At 37.0% G+C, this 11,310-nt stretch overlaps 1 protein-coding gene across 1 annotated transcript in view; it reads left to right on the top strand.

The window, feature by feature from the left end:
* Positions 1–11,310, top strand: part of unc80 (unc-80 homolog (C. elegans)) — a 60,644-nt gene that overhangs the window by 31,189 nt on the left and 18,145 nt on the right. Inside the window, exons 24-44 of the mRNA XM_016514074.1 lie at positions 476–688; positions 813–948; positions 1,058–1,191; positions 2,249–2,429; positions 2,516–2,728; positions 3,590–3,690; positions 3,776–3,976; positions 4,916–5,023; positions 5,130–5,268; positions 5,468–5,649; positions 5,759–5,890; positions 6,020–6,206; positions 7,123–7,251; positions 7,420–7,563; positions 7,663–7,763; positions 7,855–7,941; positions 8,787–8,970; positions 9,060–9,154; positions 9,249–9,338; positions 9,461–9,562; positions 9,778–9,958. Coding sequence (XP_016369560.1) covers positions 476–688; positions 813–948; positions 1,058–1,191; positions 2,249–2,429; positions 2,516–2,728; positions 3,590–3,690; positions 3,776–3,976; positions 4,916–5,023; positions 5,130–5,268; positions 5,468–5,649; positions 5,759–5,890; positions 6,020–6,206; positions 7,123–7,251; positions 7,420–7,563; positions 7,663–7,763; positions 7,855–7,941; positions 8,787–8,970; positions 9,060–9,154; positions 9,249–9,338; positions 9,461–9,562; positions 9,778–9,958 — 3,040 coding nt within the window. The remainder of the gene's footprint in view (positions 1–475; positions 689–812; positions 949–1,057; positions 1,192–2,248; positions 2,430–2,515; positions 2,729–3,589; positions 3,691–3,775; positions 3,977–4,915; positions 5,024–5,129; positions 5,269–5,467; positions 5,650–5,758; positions 5,891–6,019; positions 6,207–7,122; positions 7,252–7,419; positions 7,564–7,662; positions 7,764–7,854; positions 7,942–8,786; positions 8,971–9,059; positions 9,155–9,248; positions 9,339–9,460; positions 9,563–9,777; positions 9,959–11,310) is intronic.

Genomic DNA, 11,310 nt, shown 5'->3' with positions numbered 1-11,310 from the left:
TCTTCAGAAAAATCCTCCAGCTCCTGCACATTCTTTGGTTTTCCAGCATCTTCTGCATATTTGAACCCTTTCCAAAAGTGACTGTATGATTATGAGATCCATATTTTCACACTGAGGACAACTGAGGGACTCATACACAACTATTACAAAAGGTGGAAACATTTACTGATGCTCAAGAAGGCAACACAATGCATTAAGAGCCGGGGGATGAAAAATTTTGAACAGGATGATGATATAATGGTGTAAATTCTTCTCATTTTGTTTAACGTATTCATTTAGTAATGGACTTCAGAAGCTACTTAAATACTTACATGTTTCCCAGAAGACAAAATAAGTACATTTTACCCTGATCATTCAATTTAAAAAATGTACATAAAAATGCATCTTTAAATCAAGGTCAAAAATTGGCCTTTATTTTCAGAGAAAATAAGGAACCGAATATTGTCTTGTTAATTTTGCTAAATGTCTTCACCAGGAAGCACCCGTGGTGTCAAGGGCCTCGCTTTTCCTGGAGTGTGCTCGTTTTGTGCATCGCTGTAACCGTGGTAACTGGCCAGAGTGGATGAAAGGTCACCATGTGAACATCACTAAGAGAGGGCTGTCCAGAGGACGATCGCCTGTAGCAGGAAACAAAAGAAACACAAAGCTCCAGTGGAACGCAGCCAAACACTTTTACCAGTGGGGAGATGTGAGTCACATCATGCTGACAGATATGCAAATGTAGTCTTTCCTGCAGAAAACATTCTTATGTAATTTTTTTTGAAATTCATATGTGGTATTTGTCTGCATCTAATATATGTATCCTTGAAAAGGCGATAGGCACTCGGCTGAGTGAAATTTGCCACTCAGACAGAGAGAGTCCAGCCAACATCTTGGGTTTTATCTATGATGAAGAGAGCAAGAGGAGAGTGAAAAAGGAGGATGAGGAAGAAGATTATCTGGATGACAGTAAGAGTGGAGATGATGAATGCTGATCAAACAAACAGACATAGGACTTTTCAGATCCAATATAATAGTTGAGCATTTAGCTGATGGTTTTTTATGATTCTTTCAACAGACACAGTCAACCCCACAAAGTGTGGATGTCCCTTTGCTCTGAAGATGGCTGCTTGTCAGCTGCTTCTGGAGATCACCACTTTCCTGCGAGAGACCTTTCCCTGTCTTCCCAGACCCAGAACAGAGCCCCTTGTGGTCAGTTTTGGTATTGTCTCCCTCAGACAAGATTTATTAATTTTTACATTGTTATTATTATTAACTAAAACTATTATCTTATTAACGTAAACAAAAGGTTTGAGTTAAATCAGCAAAATAACTGAAATAAATAAAATTTAACTGAAATAAAAACTAAAACAAAAATAGTAATATAAAATAAAAAATAAAAATTTTAATGAAAACTGAAATTGCTTTTAATTTTTCTGCGAGAGACCTTTCCCTGTCTTCCCAGACCCAGAACAGAGCCCCTTGTGGTCAGTTTTGGTATTGTCTCCCTCAGACAAGATTTATAAATTTTTACATTGTTATTATTATTAACTAAAAATATTATCTTATTAACGTAAACAAAAAGTTTGAGTTAAATCAGCAAAATAACTGAAATAAATAAAATTAAACTGAAATAAAAACTAAAACAAAAATAGTAAATAAAAAAATAAATAAAAAAAAATTTTTTTAATGAAAACAAATTGCTTTTAATTTTTTTCTCCACATGTTTTGCGTGGCTTTATGATTAACAATTCAGAGAGATCTGATAAAATCATATCTTCATAAAAACATTCCATACATCTTTCATTATGTCTGTGTATGGCAGAATAAAGATTTGTACCCATTCTATTCTATTCTATTCTATTCGGTCTAATTTATTTTAAAAAAAACACCTTGCTATGTGCTCTGTGCTAGACTAACTGAGACTGGTCACAGCACTTGTATATTGTTGCTCTCTCGTTGGTCTGATTGCTTCTACTTTGTAAGGCGCTTTGGATAAAAGCGTCTGCTAAATGACTAAATGTAAATGACAATGCCTCTCTTTCAGTTCATAATTTGGAATTTGTATTCATTTGGCCACAATACAGGATGCTGAATTGGAATGACAGGAAAATAAATGTACTGAAATGAATTAGGAATGGCAAATGAATATCTCAGTTGAAGCCTTGCTGTGTATTCAGCCTGTTTGACTAATGATTGAAGGGTAAGCGGATTTAAAATCGCACAGTAAAAGAATACATTTAACAGGCTTGTCTTTTGACTTCAATAGGATTTAGAGAGCTGTCGTTTGCGTCTGGACCCTGAGCTAGGCCGTCAGCGCTATGAGAGGAAGATCAGCTTTGCAGGAATCCTGGATGATGAGGATGGACACGATTCTCTGAATAGCAGCAGCCACACCCTCAAGTCTGACACTGGCTGTGAGGAAAAGAAATCATCACAAGAGCCTCTGGGTAAAATGAAAAAGGAATAATTGTCTACATGATTGATCAAGGCTAAAGTCTGATTTACCATTTTCTTTTTTCTCGTCTTTCCCCAGCTCCAATTAGAAAGATCCGTATTGGTGGCTCTCGGTTGCTACAAATTAAAGGAGCAAGGAGTTTCCGACTAAAGAAAGGAGGCTCTTTATCTTCTATCCGCCGAGCAGGGAGTCTGAAAAGCACTAAGATGTCCAGACAGGACTCTGAGTCTGAGAATGACGCAGAATCGGAACGGCTGCTCTCCCAGAGTAGAGATACTGTCACTGATATAGGTCAGACAGTCCTTCTCCAGCCCTATATGAATTTATTTTGGCTAGACGTCATGTATCTGAGGGCTTTAATGTTAAATTTGTAAGTGTCATAATTAGGGAGCTGGCCAAAGCTTCCAAACCTTATTTGGGGAGACATGCATAATGGGAAAAAATGGCAAATGAATAATTAAACTTGCTGAATTATAGAAAAAAATATATTTGTTAGGATGACCCAGCAAACACAAGGATAATGTAATGCTTTTACTAAACATATCTAAATGCACATATTATAACTTAATGGTCACTTTGTGAAGCTAAGTGTCATAAGATATTTAAGGTGTGTTTTTAACTTCAATCTGGATGGCTATTTTGCAGTTCTTTCATTGAATGTGTCTCAGAAATTCTAACTTGTCAAGAGTAACATTGAGCTATTTGAAAGGTTTTTACTGCTGCTTTAAATCTTCAGAGTGAGAGATATATGATAAAATGTTTTTGTATACATTGTATAAGGAGGGGTCAAATTTCTAAAAAATAAATAAATAAACAAAAGGGATTTATTTCTATATATAATTATATTTCTGATTCAAGCTTCTATGTACCTTTTTAGCTTGATTTACATGATTTTTTTGGATAATACAAGGCGTATTTGCTATATGAAAACTATAACGTCAAAGCAATATATCTAAAACATATAACTGCCCACTTCCAAAACTAAAACATACATTTTGTCATTGCCACAAATAGATATGCCAAACAAATATGACTATGCAAATCTAGGCTTTTCTGCACATTACTAACAGTTATGCAGTAAACCAAAAATTTACAACATAAATAAGAACTTATTTTCATTGATTACAATGTGTGTATGTGTTATATGTTTAGGGAGCCCTTGGAGTGCTAGCGAGCCAAGCAGTGAACCTGAGGGTCCTGGCAGCACAGGGGGTGTGGAGGACAACTACCATCGCAACATGTCCTGGCTACATGTAAGTACCAGCACTCTGACTTTTCCCTGTGTGAAATAAATGTGTCTGATATTTGTCTGATACAATCCTCTTTCTCAATTTCCAGATCATGATTCTGCTGTGCAACCAGCAGAGTTTCATCTGCACTCATGTGGATTTCTGCCACCCTCGCTGCTATCAGCACCACAGCCGCTCATGTGCTCGGCTCGTCCGTGCCATCAAACTTCTATATGGAGAGACAGTAGACAGTCTGAAAGAGAACAGCACTACCGGCAATATCAGTGGCCGTGCCAAGAAGAGCAAAGAGGTGGTTAAATAATATTCAGTGTTTCTGTAGTACAGTATCAGTGTTCAAGTTGACCCAAAACAGAATAATAGAAAAATAAAACAAGTTTTTTTTTTGTTTAATTATTGTGCAGTCACAACGCGGCATTGTTAGTTATTTGTCCAAGTTTTATACATAAACCCTCTAAAAAAAAGGGCGCAACATGCTGTTTTCTTTTTTTTAAGATTTATTTTTACCGTTTTTGCCTATATTATGATAGGACAGTTTAGCGCTGACAGGAGAGGGAGAGGGGGGTGAGACTGGGAAAGGTCCTCAAGCTGGGATTCGAACTCGGGACACCCATAGCGGAAAGGTGCTGTATGTCAGCGTGCTGCCCACAAGGCAATTGGTGTGGACCAACATGCTGTTTTCTGAAGGAAATTCAATATCTGTGTGTAAAAAATGGCCACACGTGTTGATATTTTTTATATTTATAACATACAGTATAGTTAAGCAATATCACACCAGCAGGAGTGCTATTTTCCTGAATATTAGCAAAATTAGCAAACATTTTAGACACGATATTGTCTGTTTTGCCAGCAAAAAAGGTTTGAAACAAAGCCTCAACAATGTACATCTCCAGTCAACACACAGTGGTGTTTAGCTGCCAAATGAATCTGTGTTTTAAACAAATCAGTTGAGCGAATGATTCAGTGACACTTTCACTTGCTTTGTTCTTGAATGAAGCAGTCCTTTTAATACATTGAATGAATTAATAACTCATCAACTCATCAAGCATTCATCTACTGGCAGTTTTCATTTCAAAATGGAATCAAAATGCCACTTTCATTTGCATCTTTTAAGCCACCCTAAAAATACACTGTACCATATGTGTTGACTAAAGGCATTCAGGTGCAACCTAAATGAGCCCTTACTAGCTCAGCCTGCCCAAGTACAGTATATAATTGTTTTTTGTTTCAGTGTTCAGACAAATCCTGCCTCCGGACCCCATCCATGAAGAGACGCCCCACTGACAGCAGTGCTGAGGGGAAAAAAGACACTGGCATGCTAAAGTACATCCGCAACCAGGTCTCTCGTTACTGTCCATTACTGGTGTACAAGCTATTGCTGTTGTTACAAATCCATAAAGACTGCGTGTTAGTTGTGTTAGGTGTACTATGTTCTATTCCTTTAGGTAATGAGTCTATCTCCAGCCCCTCTGTCCTTGCTTATAAAAGCAGCCCCTATCCTGACTGAGGACATGTATGGAGACATTTTGCCTGCAGCATGGGAGCTCCTGCTGAGTGTGGATGAACATATGGCTGCAGCTGCAGGTCTGTCTATCTAATATATTCCTCCCTTGCTGAGGAATCTAGTCATTAGCTAGTTAATGCAGTTTTTGTCAACTGTGCTACATTTAAAGCACATGGATTTTTTTTACACATTTAACACAATGCAAAACTTGTGCAATCTATATTCATCCATTCATTTCTTAAAATGATTCTCTATGTCCATAATCATGCAAACACATAGCTGCCCTGTTCCTGCTGTGCGCGGTGAAGGTTCCGGATGGAGTGACAGAAATGATGATGGCTGAGTTTCAGCATCAGGAAGCATGTCAGAGAATTAACTCCATTTTGAAATTCTACACTGTCTGGAGATTCCGGTACCAAGTGTGGCCTCGGATGGAAGAGGGGGCTCAGCAGATATTTAAGGTAGGTCAATTTGATTTTTACAATTTACCTGCAGTATGCATATTCTACTCTATTACTTTGTTTTCAATCATTATAACAAAATAATATCAATACTGATGTTGTTTCATAGATTCCTCCACCCAGCATTAACTTCACACTGCCCTCTCCTATCCTGGGAATGCCCTGTGTGCCTATATTTGACCCTCCATGGGTTCCTGTTAATGCAGGCACTGTTCCAGATGCAATCAGTGAAGATCAATCTGTAGGTTTTTGTGGCCTACTGCATCAAAACTTTGCTGCCATAAGGCAAAATGGTCATGCACAAATTTTACACAAGATATTTTCCTGTTTTCCACCATTCATTTCTTTCTCTGCTCCCTATACATTTCAGAAATCATTCTCGGCACGAGCAGTATCTCGCTCTCACCAACGGGCAGAACATATCCTGAAGAACATGCAGCAGGAGGAAGAGAAGAGGAGGCTCGGTCGTGAGGCCAACGTCATCACGGCCATCCCTATCGCTCAGGAGGCCTGCTATGAGCCCACATGTAGTCCACCACCTGAGCAGGAGGAGGAAGGTGTGTCATTTCTGTGCTGTACCAGTTAGGGTTATATCATAATAATTTCCTTGATCTTTTCAGATTCATTTTACTATGAAAACAGTTACTTCCCGTAGCTAAAAACATGGTCCAAAAAGAGCATTGATTGTAACTAAGCTGGCAAAAAATCTTGTTACCTACTTAGCTTGCTAAATGCAGGAAATTCAGAACAATTATACATATATACTATATATATATATATATACATAACCACTGACATTTACTGTTAAGTACTATTATTATCTAAAGACTTGGTATAAATGAATGTATTTAGCTTGATTCAGTGATATTAATAATATGTTGCAGTATTTTTTTGGTGTATGACACTTCCCTGTAAGTCTTAAACGGCTTGTGTCAGAAAGAAAGTGGGAAGTGGTCATTAATAAAAAAAAATATACACACATATATACATATACAGGTGCATCTCAATAAATTAGAATGTCGTGGAAAAGTTCATTTATTTCAGTAATTCAACTCAAATTGTGAAACTCGTGTATTAAATAAATTCAATATTTGTTGTGAATTGGTGGGTTTTTGTTAAATGTGAGCCAAAATCATCACAATTAAAAGAACCAAAGACTTAAACTACTTCAGTCTGTGTGCATTGAATTTATTTAATACACAAGTTTCACAATTTGAGTTGAATTACTGAAATAAATGAACTTTTCCACGACATTCTAATTTATTGAGATGCACCTGTATATTGGATTTCAGTATGATGTGACCTCTGTAAGTGAAGGTTGTCAGGATTTGATTTTGAAACATTGATTTCACTTTAAGCCCAATGATCAATCCTGAAAACAATTTTACACCTCATGGGTTTTCAGAACATGTTCATAGAGATGAGCTGTTTATGAATAAATATAATATCTGGTGTCCTCTTCTCTGTCAGTAGAAGATGTGGTGAACTTGACATCACGTCGTCTGTCCGTCAGCCCCTCTTGTGCCTCCAGTAACTCCCACAGAAACTACTCCTTCCGCAGGGGCTCTGTGTGGTCAGTGCGGTCAGTGGTCAGTGCTGAAGGTAAGAAACAGTCCAAATTATGTATATTCACATACTGCTGTATTCACTGACCTGTTCACTCTTTTCACCATGAACATGTTTAGGTACAGATTAAGGAATCATAAAATCTTATATTCATAGACCGTCATTGAATTTGTTTTATAAATGTGGTTTGTTTTACCTTACAAGATGATGAGAACACAACAGAACTCACACCAACACATCACATGCTGCAGCCACCCCAGTCTGTTTTCCCACCATGCATCTGTGCTGCTGTGTTGCCCATTGTGCACCTGATGGAAGATGGAGAAGTTCGGGAAGATGGAGTTGCAGGTGAGTGGCAAAGAAGAATTTTAAAAAACGAGAACAGTTTTACCCACTGCTCTTTTAGACCCTCACACTAATTTATTTCTTTGTTTTGTGTTCCCACAGTATGTGCTGTTGCTCAGCAGGTTTTGTGGAACTGCCTGATTGAAGATCCAGCCTTGGTTCTTAGACATTTCCTGGAGAAACTCACAGTCAGTAATAGACAGGTAAGGTCACTAAATAAGTCATGCTTTTTAGAGAAGAAAATATGAACGTGCTGTTAAATGATGAAACATATGTGATGGTTATTGGTCACAGGATGAACTGATGTACATGCTGAGGAAACTGCTTCTTAACATTGGGGATTTGCCTGCACAGACCTCGCACATTCTTTTCAACTATCTGGTGAGACCTTAGCATGCTTTTTCAACACTAATGTGTTGACTGCTCTCTTAGTGCGCACTCTTAAAAATAATAAAGCTGCCAAAAAGAACCAAAAAGAGGGTTTTTCAGAAATTCCATAGAACAAATATTTTGGATTCCAGGAAAATTTTTCTTAGTGCCATAAAGAACTTATTTGAGTGTGAAGAGCTTTTTTTTGTAAAGCACAATTTTTTATTTTTTTTTGCAATATCCAAAATTCCAAAGAATGAAAATTGTGTTGTCTTTTAATCACTCTCATATCATTCCAAACCCTTAAGGCTTAGGTTAGTCTTCAAAACAAAATTATATTTTTATGAGACCTGAGGGGTATCTGTCCCTCCATTGAATGAAATTGATACAAAAAGTCATAAAGGCACCGTAAAATTAATCTAAATGAGTCGAGTGGTTTATCTTATGTGATATTTTCTCTGTGTGTGTGTATGTCCTTTTTTAAATGTAAATAAAAGCCAAAATAAATCTTTTCATCATAACAAGTGATCATGTCTCTTCACAAGATTTGTATTAAACCACTCAGTTCATATGGATTAAGTTTACAATGCCTTTATGACCTTATTGGATCTTGTAAGTTTTCATTAAAATATCCTAATTTGTGTTTTGAGATTAACCAGTCTTATCTTACCAGTCTTAACAAGTCTTATTGATTTGGAATGACAGGGTGTCCATATGATGACAGAATTTTAATTTTCTAAACACACATTCATCAAGAACTATTCTTTTAAAAGTAATGGATGGAGATACAGGGATTCTGCGGATCTACATATCAAACTTGACATGTGCAATCTCTTATATTTCTCATTTTTTCCTAGGTGGGCTTGATCATGTACTTTGTAAGGACTCCCTGTGAGTGGGGCATGGATGCCATATCAGCCACTTTGACCTTTCTGTGGGAGATTGTGGGTTATGTGGAGGGGCTCTTTTTTAAAGACCTTAAACAGACTATGAAGAAAGAACAGTGTGAGGTCAAGCTTCTGGTTACTGCCTCCATGCCAGGTTGCATATTTCAGCATTACTCCATACAGACAATAAGTTAACTAGTGTCTTTTTCATGTTTATAACTGTGCCTGTAATTGTGTGCCTAGGAACCAAAACCCTGGTGGTTCATGGACAGAATGAGTGTGACATACCCACCCAGTTACCAGTGCATGAAGACACCCAGTTTGAAGCCCTTTTGAAGGTCATTGTTAGAGCTGTAAATTTGTTATCATTATTTTACTATGTTTTGACAATATAACATCCTTTTCCTTATTACTTATATGTTTTCACACCAGGAGTGTTTAGAATTCTTCAATATTCCAGAGGCTCGGTCTGCTAACTATTTTTTGATGGATAAGCGTTGGAACCTTATACACTATGCCAAGGTGGGTTATGGTTGTTTCTGAACAAATCTACAAATGTCAAAGGATAGATACTATATATTCTTGATAGTAAACACCAGATTGTTTGTATGTTGACTGAAAATTGGTATGCCTCTCTACATCAGACCTATGTGCGAGACATCTACCCTTTCAGAAGATCAGTGTCTCCTCAACTTAATCTGGTTCATATGCTTCCAGAGAAGGGCCAGGAGCTCATTCAGAAACAGGTGAGTTTTGTGAATTTTAGCATTAAGGGAGAAAGTGTTTTTACTGTACAACTTAGGTTCAGCTCACATAATGGAGTTTTTTGTAATATGAAGGTGGCTTTAGAAATTATGATCCATTGTTGAATTCATATACTGTATGTCGCTTTTTAAGTAGAGCAAATTTCTTAGTTTAGTTAAGAAGATATAGCACAAATAACCATACTTCTTTTTTGCAGGTGTTTTCTAGAAAGTTGGAAGAGATTGGCCGTGTTCTGTTCATCATCTCGCTTACCCAGCGTATGCCTGCTGTGCACAAACAATCCCACGTCTCCATGCTTCAGGAAGACCTTCTGCGACTGCCATCATTTCCTCGCTCTGCCATTGATGCTGAGTTCACGCTCTTCAATGAGCCTTTAGGTGAGTGAGAAAAACAATTTGGTCATTTTTTAAATAGCTAATAGTCTTGACTAACTGTCTAGCCATTTAACAAGTGGTGTCAGTTCACCAAAAGTTGTGTATGGCAAGTTCGGATGATTTTATCCGTCTTACAATATTACGTGAAGATATCAGTTCAAGTCTTGCTCATTGTAATCCTTTCTAACAATATAAATAGGCCTGCTCTAGAAGCTAATAATCAGGCATAACATAACTGAGTTGAATTGTAGAATGACAAAAGAAAGACAAAAATGATTCATGCACACAGACAAATCACACACAATCAGGTAAGTTTAATTTTAACATAAAATAAGCATGAAGCGAAAACTGTGGCCAACATTTCTTCTATTCAAATGAAATAGCTTATAAATTTTTTTTTTTAAAAATCAGGAATTGATTCGGTCATAGAAAAGGGTTTTTGCTAATTAAAAGGAGGCAGATCAGCAAGTTTGTAGTCAGCAGGGTTGGGGAGTAACGGAATACATGTAACGGCGTTACGTAATCAGGATACAAAAATCTAGTAACTAATCCGTTTCAGTTACATCAAAAAATTAAGTATTCAGATTACAGTTACATTTTGTAAAAAGTGGGAATACTATCAGGATTACATTTGTTTAATTTAAAATTAAATAAATGAGTATTTTGACATAACACTATATATTCAGCACTGCTTCATCATAGTTCCTGGTAGAGCCCTGCACGGGCCTCAAATATAGGCCCTAGCCCGGCCCTTGTCCGACAGCTTATCAGAATTACCGGCCCGAGCCCGTCTTTTTTTCCCCTTCTCCCAAAACAGCTTATACTACTGTTTCACTTTACTTTACTTTACTTTTAGTCATGTAGCAGACGCTTTTATCCAAAGCGACTTACAAATAAGAAAAAGTAATTAAAACTAAAAGCTACAAGCAAAGCGCACGACACTGACAAGGTACGCGATACAGTACGACACCAAACGCCATTTCAGCACGTCTCCACTTTTTAAAAATTTTTTTTTTTTTTTTTCCCCAGCACGTTTCAGTAAAATAGTTAGTTCAGTTTTGTATGTAATGGCGAAGTGATTATATTTCGTTTAGGTTTTTTATTAAATTAATTTAGAAAAAACGTTTGGAGCATTTTTTGTTCGTTAAATATAAGTTTTTGTTTTTTAAAGTAACGACCAAGCGGCCAACGGCAGACAGTGAGCATACTGTCTGTATGTTTGATCAATTCAGCCTTCTCAAATCATCACGACTTGCCTAAAATAAAATCTATAGATATAAAACAGTTCAAGCATATAACAATGTTTAAACATTAAACCTAGATAAATGTGCGCTATATCCAATAGTTTGTGCGTA

The sequence above is a fragment of the Sinocyclocheilus rhinocerous genome, unplaced genomic scaffold, assembly GCF_001515625.1.
Source record: "Sinocyclocheilus rhinocerous isolate Xijiao unplaced genomic scaffold, SAMN03320098_v1.1 scaffold806, whole genome shotgun sequence".
Taxonomy (NCBI): Eukaryota; Metazoa; Chordata; class Actinopteri; order Cypriniformes; family Cyprinidae; genus Sinocyclocheilus; species Sinocyclocheilus rhinocerous.
The sequence above is the reverse complement of the archived record's forward strand: the minus strand, read 5'-3'. Positions and strand labels throughout refer to the sequence as shown.